This window comes from Tenrec ecaudatus, chromosome 4 (assembly GCF_050624435.1).
Source record: "Tenrec ecaudatus isolate mTenEca1 chromosome 4, mTenEca1.hap1, whole genome shotgun sequence".
NCBI lineage: Eukaryota > Metazoa > Chordata > Mammalia > Afrosoricida > Tenrecidae > Tenrec > Tenrec ecaudatus.
In genome coordinates this window covers 205,729,700-205,749,313 of record NC_134533.1, presented here as the reverse complement: position 1 = coordinate 205,749,313, position 19,614 = coordinate 205,729,700, and the positions used below count along the sequence as shown (strand labels likewise).

The 19,614-nt window shown below is 43.6% G+C and overlaps 1 protein-coding gene across 3 annotated transcripts in view; it reads right to left on the bottom strand.

Annotated features, from left to right (window-relative positions):
- CACNA1D (calcium voltage-gated channel subunit alpha1 D) overlaps nucleotides 1-19,614 on the bottom strand; it is a 351,497-nt gene that overhangs the window by 133,805 nt on the left and 198,078 nt on the right. For all 3 annotated transcript variants that reach the window (XM_075549013.1, XM_075549014.1, XM_075549011.1), the window contains exons 4-7: nucleotides 19,444-19,583; nucleotides 9,657-9,799; nucleotides 4,849-5,001; nucleotides 4,087-4,283 (exon numbers count right to left, since the gene is read on the bottom strand). In XM_075549013.1, coding sequence (XP_075405128.1) covers nucleotides 4,087-4,283; nucleotides 4,849-5,001; nucleotides 9,657-9,799; nucleotides 19,444-19,583 — 633 coding nt within the window. The remainder of the gene's footprint in view (nucleotides 1-4,086; nucleotides 4,284-4,848; nucleotides 5,002-9,656; nucleotides 9,800-19,443; nucleotides 19,584-19,614) is intronic.

Below are 19,614 nucleotides of genomic sequence, written 5' to 3'. Positions count from 1 at the left end.
CAGACCCTGAAGCAGGGGCTTCAAGGAGGTGGTGTGAGCAAAGATAATTACCTCTCCATTCCGATTCCCCATGAACTGGTGGAGCCTCCTCACTGAGGGAAAATCCAGAACCAACAAATCTGCCCAGCAAGGCGGAGCCTGCTGGCATGGCTTTGATCCACAGCGGAGAAAGACTGCACTGCCATTTAGATGAAGCTTTTTAATAGTCACATCAAAGCTGCCACCTGGTGACACCTGGGTGCCCAGGACATCACATTCTATGTGGTTCCAGGTTTTCCTCATTTTAAAGGCTGGAATGAACAGCCCTTTTCCTTGTTATATCCCCACCCCAACTGTTGGTCTACTATAGGTAAACCGGTTGGCAAACATCCCTCTGAGCACAGATTAGGAGAAGGCACAGGACTGCAGACCCAGCTGACTCACAGCAGAGGAGCCTAGGTGCCCTGAGAGTGGCCAGCTGCCAGCTTGACCAGAGCCCTTCCTGTTCAGAGTGCACCCAGAAAGGAGTTTGGCACTAAAGTCAGATGACATTTGGGTGAAGAGCGCTCCTGAAACCAGAATTTTGGTGAATTTCCTACACTGAAAAATATTTCCCCTGACTTGAAAGACAAACAAGAGACTAGTCAGGGGTCCTTAAACTATGGCCCACGGGCCACATGCGGCCCGCCTAGGACATTTATCTGGCCCGCTAGGTGTTTTTGCCCCATTTGTTTACTTCAAAATAAGATATGTGCAGTGTGCATAGGAATTTGTTCAGTTTTTTTTAAACTATAGTCCAGCCCTCCAACGGGTCTGAGGGACAGTGAACTCGCCCCCCGTTTAAAAAGTTTAAGCACCCCTGGGCTAGATCATCTAGTCTTTGTCTACATCCTGTAGACAAGAAAATTAAAGCTGCGAGGTTTGGGGAGCTACCCAAGGTGATACAACTAGCCCTATCCAGCCTTAATTCTCTTCTCTGCACCACACCCACCTGCCTCTGTGGTCATCCAGTGGCTGTGAGTAAAATTTCAGTTTACTTATTTTAATGAAACTCTCTTTATAGAAAGACCACTACAGTGTGTATGTGTATCTAAATACATGTATTTAGCCCTAGGTTAATAAAGCCGGCTCCAAACAGCCAAATGGGTCTGAGTGTGTCTTTCTGCATTGGAGGCCCTCCCATGGTTCTTCTCTGGACGCTGCCAGTCATGCTCAAGAAATAAGGCTTGAGTTTGAGAACACAGACTGGACATAAACAAAACTAGATGGAAAGCAACCCCCAGCAAAGACTTTATCCATCATATGCAAATGAATAAGAATGGAGATGTTTGCCTGCAATCAATGTTTAAAGCCGAATTCTTCTTTATCTCCTAAGACTTTCCCTGCATGCTGTAGTGGTGGATGAAAACTTTCTCTCTCAGGGTGGCCCACCTATGCTCAAGAGGCAATGCAAGGTCATGATAGTAGTACCTAGTGTTTGTTGAGCACCTGCTCTGTGCCAGGCACTGTACTGGGCACAGGTGTTCTGTTCTGGACACAGCTGACCAGGGTCTATACACTACGAGGGAGACTTGGAGCTTCAGTTCCCACCACATGCCATCAGCTAGGAATGAAACAGTCTGCTGAGTGTCAGAGACTGCAAACTGAGTGAGTGCTCTGGAAGACATTACTTAGCTGCCCCCTAGTGTTGGAGAAGTGTTTACAAACGTCTGACAGGTGGAAAACGCTGGGGAAGGGGCTGGGTTCTAAGCTGTACCAGAGGTCACTGAACGATGACCTGCATCCCAGATCTGGCCGCTCATCTCCTTTTGTGCATCTCTGGAGTTGATCATAGTAACTACACTTTAGAACTGTTGGAAAAAGTCATGCCACGACACATGGAAATGACATGGAATTCAAATTTTAGTGTCCACGACGTTTTATTGGGAAAAAAGCCACACCAGTCTACGTGCTATTGTGGCCACTTGTACTACAGCCACGGTTGAGCAGTTACTCCTCAGGTTGCATGGCCTTCAGGGCCCCAAAGATGAACCACCTGGCCCTTTACAGAACAAGTTTGATGAGCCCTGTTGCAGCCCGACCATTTGCTGTGGCCTCTCTGTCTCCATCTTTAAATCCCAGACCCTCTACAAAGGGTTGTATGTTGGGGTAACGTGGATAAATTACTTCAACATCCTCATCAGGGCAAAGAGGGTATGCATAGAGAATGTGATTACTAGTAATTATTATAGATTAACAATAAAAATAATTATTCTCACCCTAGGCAATACTTAAAGGTTCTCAGAGGAACAAATGAACGCTTTTGCTCCTGGGTGCACGGAGCTTAACAGGAGGGGAACTGCCACAGAGAATGGATGACAAAGCAGCGGACACAGGATCAAAGGGCCCATTAATCAAGGCATGTGGGGTCATTCACTGAGAGGGAAAGAAACCAAGCTGAGAGGGGTCACAGGTTTCTCCTTAAAAGAATTTAAAATATTCTGTACTGGTTGGGGAGGGATCAGAGTTTGCACTATTGGAATGATTTCCCCCTATTTATTAGAAACTTTATGGATAGATTGGGATTGAGAGAGATCTCTACTCTGACTGGCAGTTGCAGTTTAGATGATAATAGTGGATACCTGAATGTGAGGGCTCAGATTGAACAAGAACAAATCAGAGTACCACTGGTACTCTCACACCTCGCTCCTCGAAAAGGACTTGTGTTATGAACAGAAATAACAAATGTGTTTATCCATGAAGAGTCAGGGTTGGTCTCTCTCTCTTTCTCTTTCTCTCTCTCTCTCTCTCTCTCTCTCTCTCTCTCTCTCTCTCTCTCTCACACACACACACACACACACACACACACACACAGTCCTGAGAGAATCAGGGCGGGGGCGGGGGGAGAGAGAAACAAGAAATAACATGCTGGCAGTGTTTAAAGCCACATTATCAAACTAGACTCACACCTTGGAGACAAAGGATAGCAGAATTCCTTCTCTGCCTAACACTGACTATAGAGGGAGGTCTACAATCCTGTAAACATAGTTTTCGCTGCTGCAGGAGTCTATTTATAAACATGATAGGCCCTGTTCTCGTACATGATGGAGCAATATGAAGTCCTGCAAAGCATATAAAATGCAGAGGCTTGTCGGAAGCTACTTTTCAACTTGAGGCCCTTCTAACGAGAGGCTCCGTGCCAGGAGCACTGGAGTCCAGGCTGCTGTCTAACAGATCATGTTAGAATGGGGACTAATCCCATTTGGATGTGGGTTTAGGCTCAAAATCTACATGTTAGTGGTTTTCCTAGCAACTCTGTACCATGGAAAACATTTTCTACAGCTCTGTACCCAACAAGCAAGCTCAGGTCTGGGGGAAAATGGCTATTAAAATACTACTGCACTTTATTTATAGTTAATCTTTCTGGCTCTGTCAAGAATCAGACTCTTCAACCATCAATGGAATGGTGTCCAACTGTTTTCATGGTGGGTTGGATGGGCCACTAGCCCTGGAAATTTGGGATGTAATAACTGCCCTCTCTGCCAGAGTTCTAGCTTCATCGAGAAAGGATAAGAACATGGGGCTTATTGTGAACTGATTTATAGTAATGCTCAACATATAAAAGAGAAACATGATAATTGGGGGAAAGTCACTTTAGGTTTTAAGTTGTACTAGTTATGATGAGAGTCCAGCTTTACATCTTTATAATCATTCTTTAGGATCTGGGACAACAACCTTGTCTTTAGGTAGAAAAGATCACACTTAGACTTGTGTGGAAGTTCAGGAGCCTATTAACCTAGGAAAGGACTCTTCAGATCACTTAAGAGTTGAATCAAGGCAACCCAGCCTCTGGGGCTCCTCCAAAGGAGACTGCTGGCCACACTCGGCAATAATTCCCCAAGCAGCACTGAGGAGAGGAGCCAGCATCCTATAGCAGCTTAGTTTCTAGAATTGAAAAGAAGGCTCTGAGGAGGCAAGATGGCAGAGCCTGCTGAGTGAAGGGAAGCGCTGCTTTAGCCAACTCTGTAATGAGGCTCTAGCTGCGGAAACCCTTTGAATTGAGGGAAGCACACTTCACAAGCTCGCTCTCGCTCGCTCTCACTCTCTTTCTCTCCTTGAGCTGCTTACCCAGTAGAGCACGTCTGTCCAGCCCTCCATGGTGATACACTGAAACACGGTGAGCATGGCAAAGGCAAAATTATCAAAGTTGGTGATGCCTCCATTTGGGCCAACCCAGCCACTCCTGCACTCTGTGCCATTGGCGGCACACTGGCGTCCATTCCCTGAGAACGCACATGGTGCCGGGTCCTCTTCAGCTACGATATCTGCCAACAGAACAAGAAGGCTTCACCACTGAGGAGTGGAAGGAACACCAGGAATCCCCAACCTCACCAAAGCCTGGAACATTCTACCTCCCATCTATGCTGTTTCAACATCCTAGCGATCCTTCAGGGTCCAGTTCATCACATGCTCGCTCCTCCCTGGGGCCTCCCTCATTTCCTTCCATCACAAACCATCAACTCTTTCCTCGGGACTCACTCCCAGCGCACCTAAGGCTGCTGTTCTGTCTCATACAGGATGTCCTGGGCTGATAAACAAGGTCCATTCCTGATGGTATCATGAGCAGTCTTATGGTAGTGCAAGGCAGAAGCCTTTGCAATGATTTCAAAGCTGCACGGGCAGTGATGACAGTAATTGTGACGAAGAAGTTAGGGTTGGTTCAACCAAAGTGAGGGCAAATCTATATTACTTTGCAAGAAAAGTGGGAGTTGTCTACAAGTTGTATGTCCATAACCCAGGGGAAGCCTATACTCCGAAAACCATACAAATTGCTTTGGGGAAAAATAAAAAAATTTAAAAGTTCAGTTGGCTATCATTTCTATCACTCACCTGAGTCAGCAAAAAAGCATGTTTTGTGCATTTTTCCAATAAAAAGTTCCAATCCTATAATAGCATAGATTATGATTACAAATAATACCAAAAGGGCTATGTGAAGAAGGGGAACCATGGCTTTTATAATGGAGTTCAGGACAACTTGTAAACCTAGGAAAGAGAAAAATAAGTTTGTGAGCCAGGAAGACATTTCAATATCACATAGATGTATAATGCCTAATGGTGCTTGCTCGTCTATGACAGACAGTCATGAAACTCCCAGAGATGTTTCAGAACGTTTCATTAATATTAAACATGGACGTAAGAGGAGCTAAAAGACTACAACTTGAAGATTATTTGATCCATCTCACTCAACAGTTAGAAAAGCTCTAGCCTAACAAAAGGACTATCTAACATCAGAGTCAGTCAGGACTTTACACATCTGTTCATTCATTCAACAGAATCCCTTGAACATCAACTATGCGGAAGCTTTACGTGCGAGCAGGAGACATGATAGGCATAAAGAACTGTACTCGAACACAGCGCATCTCAGCTCTCTACGAGCAGAGCAAGCGGTTCAGACTGAAGTGAGACGAAAAGCACCACTCTGAGTGGGCTGAAGAAAGGACTCGGGAGGGAGCAGCTTCCCTCTCGGCAGGGCCTGCCGGCTGAGCAGAATGGTTTCCCACAGGTGGGCAAGAGGGAGTGACAGGGCCACACACAGACATGAGCAAGTACAACATGGGTTTGGGAGTGGTGAGTCTCAGATTGGCAGCCATATGGAGGGAAATGTTCTAAACCCAAACCAAACTCACTGCCACTGAAACCTACCAGCTAGGTCATTTCCAGCGGAACGGGAATGACACAGCAAGCATCGAGCCCATCAGCAAAACACGCGCTGCTTTAGAGAAGACAAGCGGGGAAGCAGTAGATGGGACAGATGGAGGAGTTTGAGAGTTCTGGGGTTCTCCAAATAGGTCTGGAAGAAGGTCAGGATGAGATCAGGACTTAGAAACTGAATTAGGGATAGGCAGATGCCTATGGTGTCCTCCAATTAGCTGAGCCAGGGTGATGAGGCAAACTATCATACCCTGAGCAAAAACAGGGAAGTCAAAGGTAACTTGGTACCTGGGTTTTGAGCACTAGGATAACATTAAAACAGAAGCGTCCAACAGCTGCACTCTGGGGCTAGCAAGATGATGGAGGCACCTTGGGAAAGAGATGAGGGAGGAGCATGTGGCAAAGTAAAGCTGAGAGCCATAATGTGAGACAGGCTGCCAAAGAGGAGGAAGCGAGATAACTGCAGTAGGATGTTGGGGCAGCATTGAGGATAAGGGCTAGATGGGAGGAAGCAGAGGAGCCGAGGGAACTCAGTCAGGCAGGAGACCAGAACCACACAAGACACCATGCTTCCTACCCTGCACTCTTTCCACTACCTCATGGACCCTGCTTCTGCTCTGCCTGGTTAACAATCCTTCCTTTCTCTCTTTCACTAAACTTCCTCACTGTCTCCCCCTCCTTCAAATTTCCCCCTTTTCGGGTATCCTTTCACTTCCCCTTCCCAAATATATTCAAAGGAAGCAGAAGAGGCGTTAAATAAACGAGAAGCCAGTGTACACCAGGTAAAGAGAAGAATACTTATCTGCAACAATAACAAAAGGTTCCCTGGATAGGAGCCAAGTGGAAAGCTATGGAGGAGATGGGGAGGAAGGTGTGAACGGGGGAAAGATGGTACGATTTCAGACTTGAAACCCTGTCTGTTCAAGACCTGCAAAACCCTATGTGCTGTCTTTGGATATTTACATGTTTTAATGGCTTCTTTTGAAAAGAATGATCAACGGGATGATTTTCAGGTTTTGTTTCCTATAATCCACATGGACATGTTTGGGGTTTGCTTTTTTTTTTTTTTTTTTAAACTAAGGCATGGATGAGCCATCTAAAAATCATCACCCAGTAGTTAGCTCTCCTAAACTCCAAGGCAATGAGCCTATATGCAGTACTGTTTGGTGTAACTCGTATTTGAGATTGGCCAAAAAGATGAGATGACAGAGTTGCATGGCGCTGGGAATGTGCTCTGGGCTCCTTGGTACCTAACCAGCACTGCTGCATGTGCCACGGGAGTCTAATCGGGAGGAAGGCAGGAATGAGGAGATAAGGTCTGGTCCTGCTGGCCACCCACCTGCTGTGAGAACTTCCACAGCAATGTCCCAATGCATAGGCCGCAGGTTCTTTAACAGATGGTGCAGATGGAACACATGGTCTCAGAGTGCTTTCCTGCTTTGGTGGTCAATAATTCAGATAGTACTTAACAGATAACTAAATGTCCTTGGTTCAGAATTCCGTAACTGTCTGAATTACTACTTTCAAAATAGATTTCTCTTTCACTGAATGAATATATATTCACACACATACATGTACACACAAACCATGCCTCCCAGGACAGTCTAATCTCAAAAGAGATGGAACAGTTCCTCGATCAGTGTAAACATCAAATATGCATGGGTATCTTACTTTCTTCAACAAGTCCAGGTTCTTGGAAAGAAATGACTAGGCACAGCTGCCAAGCAGTCCGGGGATGGGGTATCTAGGAGCCCTCAACTCCCTCCCCCCTCATAGGCGCACTGGGTTTAGAGTGGCCCACCAGGCCAGTTAGCCCATTTCAAGACCAAATTATGTTATACAAAATGACTGTCTCTCAAAACCACGTTTTCTGTAATGGAAAGCATTTTGAAAGGTGAAAAAAATCAGAATATGAATTTTGATATGATCAGTTGGATACGTCTGGCCCAAGGTGTTTTCATGCTAGGACTGGTATGATTTGGTTGGTTTCTTCAGACTCACAGTGACACGGGACCCTCCAGATGGCAGCATGCATTAACAATGGGATAGGAAAAACCCACTAAACCCCAAAGGAGAGAACTGTACGTGGGCACTATGTGTCCCACCGATGGGTCACCAAAGGGATAAACTGTAGGCTTAAAAATCCTTTTAAAAAAAGAGGACCTGATGCAAAGAGCTTAAGTGGAGAGCAAATGCTTTGAAAATGATGAGGGCAAAGAATGTACAGATGTGCTTTACACGGTTGATGTATGTATGGATTGTGGTAAGAGTTGTATGAGTCCCGAATGAAGTGTTTAAAAATAAAAATCCTTACACAAGACTTGAATCCCCAGTTCTCTGTTAATTTGTGAGAAAGTGAGATGCAGCTCTTTGCCAAATTTCCAAACGTGATGGTTTTGAAGAGAAGGAAAAGATATATTTTATAACTGAATCGCAGGGGTGATTGGAGTACCTGCTGGTCAGCACATAAAACGCTGGTTCGCCAATGCAGCCCAAACAAGGCTGAGTTCTGAGAGTTATCAGTCACCAGAGCCCTGCATGTGTGAAGCTGCAGTTCCAGCATGGCCCATGAGAGCATGTCCCAAAGGCACACTGTCCTGTCACTGGGTATTGGGGAGGGGTGGCAGGTCATGGTTACTTTGAAATGAGATTAAGCTGAAACAGGAAATCTGAAAGAACATGTTCGCTCACTGCTCCTCTAATGTACCGTACATACTTGAGTAGAAGCCAACCCGACTATCACCGAGGCACCTCATTTTACCACAAAAACTGCATGACAAATGTGCTGAAAAACTCAGCTTATACGTGAGTATATACGGTAATAATGTTACACTTAAGAGCCAGTTATTTTCAAGGCATTTCTATTTCTCTCAATTGCTTCCAGACAATTCTGCTTCTGACTTGTGATCTTCTTCAATGAAAATAAAGGAAGCATCTGGAAAAAAAACAAGTGTACATAAACACCACTTCCTACATTATAAAACGTGAAAGTTGGATTTCACCCCCTTTTCCTCCAAAAGAAAATTTCTGGTGCATTCTGAACACCAACAAGTTTAATTAACTGTCATAAGAACTTCTGGAGAGGCAAAGGAGGAGGGGGGCCTTATTTTTTATAATGGCTTTATGAGTTGGAAAACAAAAAGAATTCAGGCATGTCCTGCAGTCTCAAACCCTTCCTCCAGCTGTCATCAGGAAACCTTTTCAGGATCTTTCTTTCCCCTCGAAGAGCCCAGTGAATCAAATCCCGTTCTCCTTCCTGAGAGATCAGAGCCCAGGGCACAGACAGGGCATCTGTTCCAACTCAGGTGGCACTCAAGCGAGCCTGGAGGTCTGAGGCAAAGCGCCAAGGCTTCAACTGCAGCCTAGAGCTGACTGTTGCCCGTAGATAATAATAGTTACTCATTGAGAGTTCTCCTCCCAGTTCACACATCACTCTGGGAGCTCCCCCTAGATGGGTCTCATTCAGTCCTAACAACATGCAAGACAGGTGCTGCCGTGTGTGGATGAGGAACCGGGGCATTCATCTCTCTCCCCAAGAGCTGGGCAGGCACACTTCCTGGAACTGGAAAAGCTGAGCAGTTTCCAAGAATCCAGTCCTCCACTGCTTCCCATTGTAACGAGAAAAGCAAGTCAATCGAGTCCTCCTACACCCTCCACATCCTCAACCCACCACAGGCTTGGGAGTGAGGAGGAAATGATGCAACATCTTGTCCCAAGAGAAAAAACTACTCTTCAATCAGGAGACTGGAGCCACCACTGACTTAGTCCTTCCACAGAGGGGAAATGACAATAACCAGTGGAGGCCCCTCCTCTCCCCGCTGTCAAGGAAATCCCAAGCACTTGTAAAACTGCAAAGACCTATCCCTGGCCAAGCCCCACAGTGGTACACAGAAACTCTCCTCCTGGCACACTGATGCAAAATCTGAGACCCACCCAGAAGAAAACCATCCCAGCAAAGCCCCGAGTGCAGGGCACGGAGTGCTTACTGGGCACTCCTGATACTAGTCGAAGTGGTCGCAACACCCGGAAGGCACGGAGAGCCTTGACATCGAAGCCTCCTGATTTGCCACTGGAGTGGTTACCTCCTTCTGTTTCTTTGGTTAATTGCTCCAAAATTACACTGAACAATCTGAAAGAAGAAGAAAGGAAGAAATGTTAGCGTCTGTCACCCAGGGGAGCAAAACAGGATGATAACAATAGTTACTTTTGAACCAGGGCGAATTCTATGCGGTGCCTGCTAAATCACAAGCAAGGCAAGGGGAGGCAGAGGCAGGAACCAGTGATGTGTCTGAGCAGAACCCACCGTTGGAAATTATTTGAGAAAGGGGCTCATCTTATTTTATCAGGACAATAGCAACTACAGCCAAGTCCCCTCCTCCCACCCCAAACAGGGATCACTGCAACAATGGCAGAGCTGGGCACTTTACACGAAAGGGGAATTCCAAAACATCGGGTTGGGGGTGGGAGTGGGGGTGAATTAAGACTGTGGAATTTTTCAAGAAAATTTTGAAGTGCCCTCAAAGCATCAATCTCACGAATCCTCACAAAGCACTGTGCACCGAGAATGTTTTATTAACAACGCTTTACAGGTGAGGAAAGAGCTGATGCGACTAACGTGCCAGAGGTTGCCAGACAAGTGGAGAGCCAGCATGTGTTGCCCTGCTAGAAGAAAGAGATTTTCAGTCTGCTTTGTTGCCCCCAGGGCCTCTGGCAGTTCCCAATACATAGGAGGACTCCAAACTTAGCCAATGAATCAATTAATGACAAAGTTTTTACTTCAAAGCCCCACATCTTAATCATCAGAGACCACCACTTCCCGTGCAAGTCACCCACTTTCGGCTGTTTTGGCTGCTGCTACCTCTCCTCCACCCCCAGACTTTCAGCCGTACAGGGCATTAGGGCAACAATGTAGATCACAGATGTTCAGGGGCTTTGGGAGAGCAAAATCCAATAATAACTGAAGGTGAGGCAATAATCTTGCCCATTTTCTCTCTCAAAATGTGAATAATATTGTGTCTGGCAGCCATGGGAAATATTTTCCTACTCTCAAGAGGTTTCATGGATAAACCCATTTTCAGGCAACCTGCACATGTGACAGTTCCTTTTGCTCTCAAATAAATGTTTATTCTTTGAAATTGTTGCTTTATTGTTTTTCAGAATAAATATAAATTTGCCCATTTCAAACAGAAGCATCCCTGGCCAATCAGATTGTGGGGACTATTGGCCCAGCAACAAAGAAAAGGTTTCTGAAGTTTAATGCAGAAACTCTGTCTCCCGCCGTGCCCCTCCCCTTCCCCCCTCCCCCCCCCCCCAATGCCCCAGGCTCACCAGGCCCTGGCTCCATAAAGCACAGGGTGGTCTGATTGCAGACTTGATCCAGCACAGTCATGTCATCCTGGGACATTTATAAACCAGCCATTTGTTCTAATAACAGGGTAGCAATTAGCTAAGAGGGTAGGAGGGGGTGGGGAGAGGGAGACTAGGAGCGTTGATAAGCCAGGTCCCTGTTTTTTCTCACTTCCGATGGTGGGCTCTTCCTAGCTAAGACTGGGGAGGATTGATCACACTTAGCAGGGGTTCTTCTTGAATTAGCACTATGGGTCTGTTCTGTTTTCAGTACTGTCACCCCCGCAGAAAAGCTAAAGTGAAATGCTTCCCTTGCCGCCTCCCAAACACATCACAAGGGAAGAAAGAAAACCTCTAACTCTTCTGAAATGTGGTAGCCACAGGAATTTTTGTCCCAAACCCCAAAGGCCTAGGAAAGTAAATTTATGCAGATGGTGGCTTAAGATTGTTTTTCAAGATCAGTGTTTTACAATGTACACTTCAGGGTCCTTTTCTCCTGTATTTTTAGTAATGCCCTTGAAAATAGGTGGAAGGTGTCTGTGTGTCCTCATAGGGAGCCTGAGCCAGAGGAAGCTGGCTGCAGGCATAAGGGGCCACTGCAGGCTTCCTTACCAAGGCTTACAAGTCTTATATATTTTTTCTTTTGTCTGGGCCTCAGTTCACCCTTCTGTGACACGACTAAACTGGATTAAATGATCCAGAGTCACTCATATATCCCAAGACGCTCCGCCTTCCCATTCTCCACCCCCAAACAGCACCACGTGCTGGGCGAGGGATGGGCAGAGAGGAAGCAGTATCTAACCCTGGGCTGTTATTCAAAGTCTGCCCTTAGGACAGGGAAAAGGCTAGAAGCTGCCTAGACTGACGCAATCCAGAAGCCCCCTGCTCACTGGTGTAAAAGCTGAAGTGATGAGCCAAAAGCCTCAGATGTGTGTGGAAAAATTAAAGCGTAGGATAAAAGTTGTTCCACACCAACTCTTCTGTAAAAGGAAGGGTACAGCTCCAGGAGTCCTCTTGGGGACACAGCAACAGTTGACAGCCTGAAAGTCCCACTTTCTTAATGTTCTGTCATGGGGATCTGTACAAAAGCAACAAGTCACTGTGGGCGTCGAGGGCAGATCCTTTGGTTGAGACAGACAGCTACTGGAACCTTCCTTCAGTCAGCAGGAACTCGATTCAAGCGGGGCGATTGATCACTGAATTCCCCTTTTGGAAAGCTCTTCTTCTGCTCTTTGAGTACAATTTAGTGCATATTTCAAATAGTTTGATACTCTAAAATTTTCACATTTAATGAGAAATAAGGTTCATATTTCCAATTTTACTTAAAACTAGTTTACCAGATGATGTTTTTTATATTTAAATCAACAACCTTACTGCAGTTTAATTTGTAGGAAAAACGTGCTCATTTTAGGTGTGCCATGAGATGCGCTTTGGTAAATACACTAAGTTAGATACCTGGCCACTAACTAAAAGGTTGGTGCTTCAAACCCACCTAGGAGCTCCCCAGGCTGAGGATCTGCAAAAGGTTTCCGCCAGGGTGCAGTCAAGAAGGCCCTATGGAGCAGTTCTGCGCTGTCACGTGGGGTCCGAATCAACTCACCACAAGGAAGGTGTGCCATGTCCCCAATTCCTCACAAAGCTCTCTCAGACCCTTGGCGGTCAATTTTCCCCCTACAGTCAGTTCCAAGCAACCACTAATTGGCTGGTTATCACTACAGATTAAAACTCTAGATTGGTGTTTCTTCCTTTTCTCACATTTCATCTAAACAGAATCATACGGAATGTTCTCATCTTCTGTTCAGCATCAATGCTTTGGAGATGCACCCATGTTGTTACATTTGTCAGCTGTTCATTTCTTTTTATGACTTGAGCAGTGTTCTACGCAGGACTGTATCACAATGAGTTTATGCATTCGCCTGTTGAATGGTCGGGTCGTTTCTGGTTTCTCTCTGTGATGAATAAAGCCACTATGAACACTCACGCATAGGTGTTTCTGTGGACACGTGTTTCATTTCTCTTAGGCACATACTGAAGAACAGAATGATAATATGGTTATACGGAAAGTAAATACTGAACATCCTAAGAGACTGGCAGACTGTTTTCCTAAGTATTTGTACCACTTTGAATTTCTAACATGGAATGTCTAAGAGTTCTAGCTTCATATTCTGGTTAATATTTGGTATTGTCAGTATTTTTATATTTAGTAAGACAAACGGGTATGTTATTTCCATTTTAATTTACATTTCTCTAGTCACTGATGTTGAACAATTTCTTCAGGTACTTCCTGACCACCCATACATCTTGTTTTGTGAAGGTCTGTTCTAATATCTTGCCCATTTACTTACTGAGCTGCCTGTCTTATTATTGGTTTGTAAAAGTTCTTTGTGTTTTGAATACCAGTGCTTTGCCAGATGTACATATTGTGAATATACATCTCTTTCAATCTGTAGATTCCATTTTCACATTCTGCATTGACTTGTGAAAGGGAAAAAAAGTTTTAAATCTTGATAAAAGTCCAAATTTTCAATTACTTCTTTTATGGTTAGCATTTTAAAAATCATTCTTAGAAATCTGTTTTTAAAAATCATTTTATTGGGGGCTCATACAATTCTTATCACTATCCATACATACATACATTGTGTCAAGCACATATGTACATTTGTTGCCATCATCATTCTCAAAACATTTGCCTTCTACTTGAGCTCTTAATATCGGCTGCTCATTTCCCCCCTCCATCCCCGCTCTCCCCTACAAGACCCCTTCATAATTCATAAATTATTTTGTCATGTTACACTGTCCGACGTCTCCCCCCTCCCCTACTCTGCTGTCCATCCCCCAGGGAGGATGCTATACTTAGATTGTAATCGATTCCCCCTACAAATCTTATAACAATCCATCATTCGATGGTATTAAGAACACCTGTACAGGGGTTCGGGCGTCGCCGTGCCCCCGCCTAAAAAAAAAAAAAAAAAGAACACCTGTACATAGGTTGCCATTAACATTTCCAAAACAGCTTCTTTCTACTTGAGCCCTTGGTATCAGCTCCTTTCCCACCCCCCTCATGAAATCTTGGTTAATTATGTATTATTATTGTTCTTTTGTGTCTTACACTATCCATTTATCTCCCTTCACCCACCTTTTTGGTATTCATCTCCCGGGGAGGGGGGAGTACTATATATTCACCCTTCTGATGGGTTCCCCCTTGCTCCCTCTCTTCCTTCCCCTACTCATTATATTGCTAGTACTTTTGTTTAATACTTTTTATGTGTTAACAAATCTTTGCCTACTCCAAGAACATCATGATTTCCTTGTTTTCCCTGAGAAGTTTTGAAGTTTAAGGTAAATTCATGACACCTTTCAAGATGGCATTTGGATGCAGGGTGAGTGCGGCCAGGACCTTTGGTGGCATGGTGGCTACAGTGGTTGGCTGCCAACCAGAACAGTGTTGTGGTTTGAGCCCGTCACTTATTCCATGGGAAAGAGGCGCAGCTCTCTTCTGTAAGGAGGGTAGCCTTGGACCCCTCAGAGGCAGTGAGTGCTTGGTACTGGGGGCTGTGGAGTGGAACACCCTTTGTTGAAAACACTTTCCTCAACTCCTTATATAACATACATTGATCATATAAAGACGGATTTATTTCTGGAGTTCCCATTCTTTTCCATTGACCTTTGTCCCTACGCCCTGTATCAATATCACTCTATAAATGACCACTGTGGCTCTATTCTTCTAGTTCTGTTGTTAGGATTTGTTTCATCGAGAGCCTCCAAGTTCCATATGAATCATCAATTTTTACAAAAATCCTCTGAGATTCAGATGAGAATTGTGTTCCAATCTATAGAACAATTTGGGTGAGAACTGACATCCTAACAACATTGATATTTCTAATCCAGAAACATGGCAAATCAGTCTATGATTTATTTAGGTCATCTATACTTTTTTTCAGCAGGGTTTTATAGTTTTTCTTGAAATGTGTTGTTAAATTTATCTGTACATAAGTCATGATTTGTGATGGCATGGTAAATAATATTTCCTAATTGCTCATAACTAGTACATGTAAGTCCATGTAATTTTTTACGCTGGCCTGTTATCCAAACACATCGCTACCTTCATTCAAAAACCCCAACACAGTTTGATTTCAATCCTCCTACATTTACTGAGATTGTTTTACAGCCTAGAATTATCCTGGTTTGGTTTGGTTTGGTTTTGGCGAATGATCCAGGAGAGTGTTAGAAGAGTGCATATTCTGCTCTTGCTGACTTGGCTGTTCTACAAATGTCAACCAGGTCCGGTGGGTTGATAACACTGTTCAAGTCTCTTCTATGCTTAATAATGTTGTCTACACATTCTATCCATTACAGAGATATGTATTAAAAATTTTATAATTAAAATAGTGGATATGTCTATTCCTCCTTTCATTTCTTTTTTGTTTTGTTTTGCTTTGTTTTTTATATTTAGTATAAACATTTATTTATTTTTAAATGTTGTATTAGGGGCTCATACAACTCTTATCACAATCCATACATACATCAATTGTGTAAAACACCCTTGTACATTCATTGCCCTCATTGTTTTCAAAGCATTTGCTCTCCACTTAAACCCTTGGCATCAGGTCCTCTCCCCCCCCCCAACCCCCCCACCTCCCCGCTACCCCCTCCCTTCATGAGCCCTTGATAATTTACAAATTATTATTTTGTCATATCTTGCCCTATCCAGCGTCTCCCTTCACCCCCTTTTCTGTTGTCCACCCCCCAGGGAGGAGGTCACATGCGGATCCCTGTAATCGGTTCCCTCTGCTTCATATATTTTGAAAATTATTAAGCATGTATACATTTAGGACTGTTATATCCCCATACTGAAATAGTTCCTTTATTATGAACTATTTCTTTTTAACCCTTAAAAACGAATCCCCCTTCGGATGTCTACTCTTTTGAATCAAGTAGACAATCTTAAAGACACTATAGAGCTGCCCTTTTTTCTAATATATATAATCAGGTACTTTCTGGGTTTAAACTGAGGTTCTGTTTTGGATTAAGCTCTCGCCACTCGAAAAAAAATGCTTCCATGTCGGGTCACTCAGTTGGATCGACTTGATGGCAGTTTGATTTATATTATACATAAAGTTATGCATCTCAATTTTTGTGGTCTCCTCAAAGCAGGGATTAGCAAATAACTTCTAGAAAGTACAATGTAGTTAATATTTTAGACCCTGCAGACCATAGGATTGCTGCCACACTACTTAATTCCACCATTATAGTGAAAAAATAGCCACAGATTATGTGTGGTTATGTTCTAATAAAACTTTATATACTAAAATATCCAGCAAATAAACTAATTTGTCAATGTGGAGGTGAGGGGAAAACAGGTAGTAAAAGAGGTTTTGTCTACAGGCTCTGGGGCTTGCAATATGCCTTTGTAACTTATCACTATCTACCTTCAAATATTATTCTATCCTTCTATTTACTATATAATAACTTTTCAATAGTGTACAGTTATTTCCTTATACTTGTCTTTTGTGCTATTATTGTCACGCGTTTTACATCTATAGAGGCTCTATTTTTATTTTTGCTTTTAAAGAGATTTTAGAATGGGGGGGGTCTTTATATTTTCCCATAGATTTATCCTTTCTGCCATTCTTCATTTTTTGCGTGTAGAAGCAAATTTCTATGAGGTACTATTTTCCTGTAGCCTGACAAGTTGCTTTAATATTTCTCAAGGTACAGGTCAACAGGTGATGAAATGTCTCAGCTTTGTCTGAAAAAGTTTATTGTGACTTCAATTTTGAAAACAATTTTCATTAAGAATTTCTCCCGATTTTTAAGATGTCTCTAAATTGTCTTCTGGTTTGCATAGTTGCTAAGAAGTCTGTAATGTCCTTTTCCTCTGGATGTGTTTCTCTCTCCCCTCTCCTTGAAGACATCTGCCAAATATACATCTGTTAGATCACTTGACATTACCCCCCCAGGTCACCGAGATGAGGTTCATTTTTTTTTTCCTCAAGCATTATTCTTCCTGTTATTGTCATGTCTTTTCTTCAATTTCCTTGAGTTTTTTTAAGTAGTTCTTAGTCTGCTGTTACACCAGTCCAGACAATAATTTCCTTTCAGATATATTTTTCCAATTTCAAACTTCTAGTTGTTTCTTGTTTATATAAGCCCATCTCTGATTTTACGCATATTTTTCATCAGGTCCATAAACGTATTTTTAATAGCTGTCTTAAAGTCTTGTAAAGTCCTTCCTGGCTAATTCCATCAGCTCCGTCATTTTTGAGTCTGTTTTATTGAGTACATGTCCCGTTTCAGCACATGTCTAGTAGATGTTGAGTGGACCCTGCATACTGTAAAAACTACTTTGTTGAATGTCTGGGTTTTGTCATCTTTCTCTAACAAATGTTTGAGTTTTGTTTTGGTGGGTAAAATTACTTTATCAGCTTGATGTTTCTCTGGCTTGTTTTCCAGTATGGTTAGCAAGGAGTTTAAGGTAGTCTTTAGAATGGAGGTAGGTCAGCAAACTTTCTCTGTAATGAGCCAGAAAGTATAAATATTTTAGGTTCTGTGGACCCAAAATACTCAACTCAGCCAATGTAGGGCAAAAACACAGCCATCGACAGCTTGCGTTCCAACAAAAATTTTCTTTACAAACGTGGACAGCAGACTGTGTTCAGCCCAATAGTTTGACTACCATCTCCCGATTCCGGCTCTAGGGCTCGTCTAGTCCAACCAAAATGAGATATGGCTTTTCTGGGCCTCTCCTGCAAGCTGAGTCTTCAGTGATCATTTTACACTCTCGTTGGTGGGAAGCTGAATGGCCTCACAGCCTGCGTGAGCTCTGGTAACTAAGCTCCCAGGGGTTCTCTTCCCCTGGTGGTCTTCCTCGCCTGTGTCAGTGTCTCCTGGCCTTTACTCAACACTCAGGGGGACCCCCAGGCATAGTTATAAGCTCTTTACTTCACATGGCTCTCTCCTCTGCCCTACTTTGCCTCTCAGATGTCAGCCATCTCAGCCTTCCTGAACGCTTGTCTATCTTGCCCATTCAACCCACTTTGCTCTTCTGAGTTCACCATTCTTGTGTGGTGCTCTTGTCTGTACAGAGTCTCGGGCAGAGAGCCCAGGCTGTCAGAAGGCATGGACAAACAAAATGGAGCTGACTAGAAGGATCCAGGAGATAGGAGATAGGAGAGGGTCAAGCAAGAGTGTGACAAAGGTAAGAGACTTCCCAGGCTCTTGCTTGCTATTCCAGGAAGGCCCCCATCGTACACAGGAAGGCCCCTGATTTGGAGAGTCTTCAATAAGCTCATGGAGAAAAGGATTTTAAAAGGAGTGGGATTTTTTTCCATGAACTGTGGGAAGTCCCCTAGGATTTGCCACCTGTCCACTTCAGCTATATTACCTTGGCAGTAACATCTTAGATGCCAATTTTGCAAAACTAATCTTTTTTTTTCCCATAAGTGTAATTATCCAGCTGTATGGGTCGTCACTTTGAACTCCATTTTAACTTCCTAGGATGAAGAGTAGGTCCAAGGTTGATCTCAATCTCTCACTATCTAGCAGTCTTAGTCTCCCAGGAAGAGAGCCCAAAGATTCATAATAAAGTCATCCAAGGGAAAGTTACCTAGCTCAACTGCAAGACAGTTAAACAAAGCCACGGAGATGAAGCAAAGAGCCCGTTTAACAATCTCGATCTACATAGGAGCAAACATAATTCCAGGAGTGACCCACTCTGCAGTTGGGGTGTGTTTTACCTTCCTAAATGGATATATGGGCCAAGTTCTTCTACCACGGATTCATTTTTCTCATGGTGACAGCATTCGCAGATGCTGAAGAGTCAGCAAAACACAGGCCACTATATGTTTGGTTGTAATGTTCTCAACTGAAAGCTGCCGGTGTCTTCCCCCATAAAGGACTTAGGGAGAAGCCAGCTTCTCTGAACGCTGCAGCTCATTTAGCTTCATGCCAGAGATATGACATGATTTGGGTACCATTTTTGTTATTTAAAACAGAAGAGTAGCCTGCCAGAAAATTTCCCAGAAGTCAGCAGAAAAATTTATATCCTTGTTCAAAGGATGTTACATAGCAAAGCACTTCACATTTATTATTATTATTTATTTCAAGTTAGCAGGGTACAGAGCATTTGCCTTTGATCATTTGTGGGGCTGGCCTGTTCATGGAGATCTGAGGCCTGGGGACATGAATCCTCTTACATCTGGGACTTGATCTCCCTTCCTTAGATGTTATTGAAAAGGGGAGCAAGATTAATGAGAGAATTCCAAACCAGTCTCTGCCCAGAGATTAACTGCAGGTACCACCAGTCTACCAAAGAATTCCTGATTGGTTCTGGCTAGAATCACTGGTATAAAAAAGAAACCACATGCTCTCTGCCCCTCCCCCTACCCGTTCCAAATAAGCTTGCACCCCAAATCAAGAGAGACTTACCCTACTATTACTATAACAAAATCCAATAAATTCCATCCATTTCTAACATATGCATTAGGATGTAGCAATAATCCATACGCTATAATCTTCAAAAATGTCTCGACTGTAAAAATAATCAGGAAGGCATATTCTACTTTTTCCTGTGAAGAGAAACAGAGAAAGAAGGGGCAG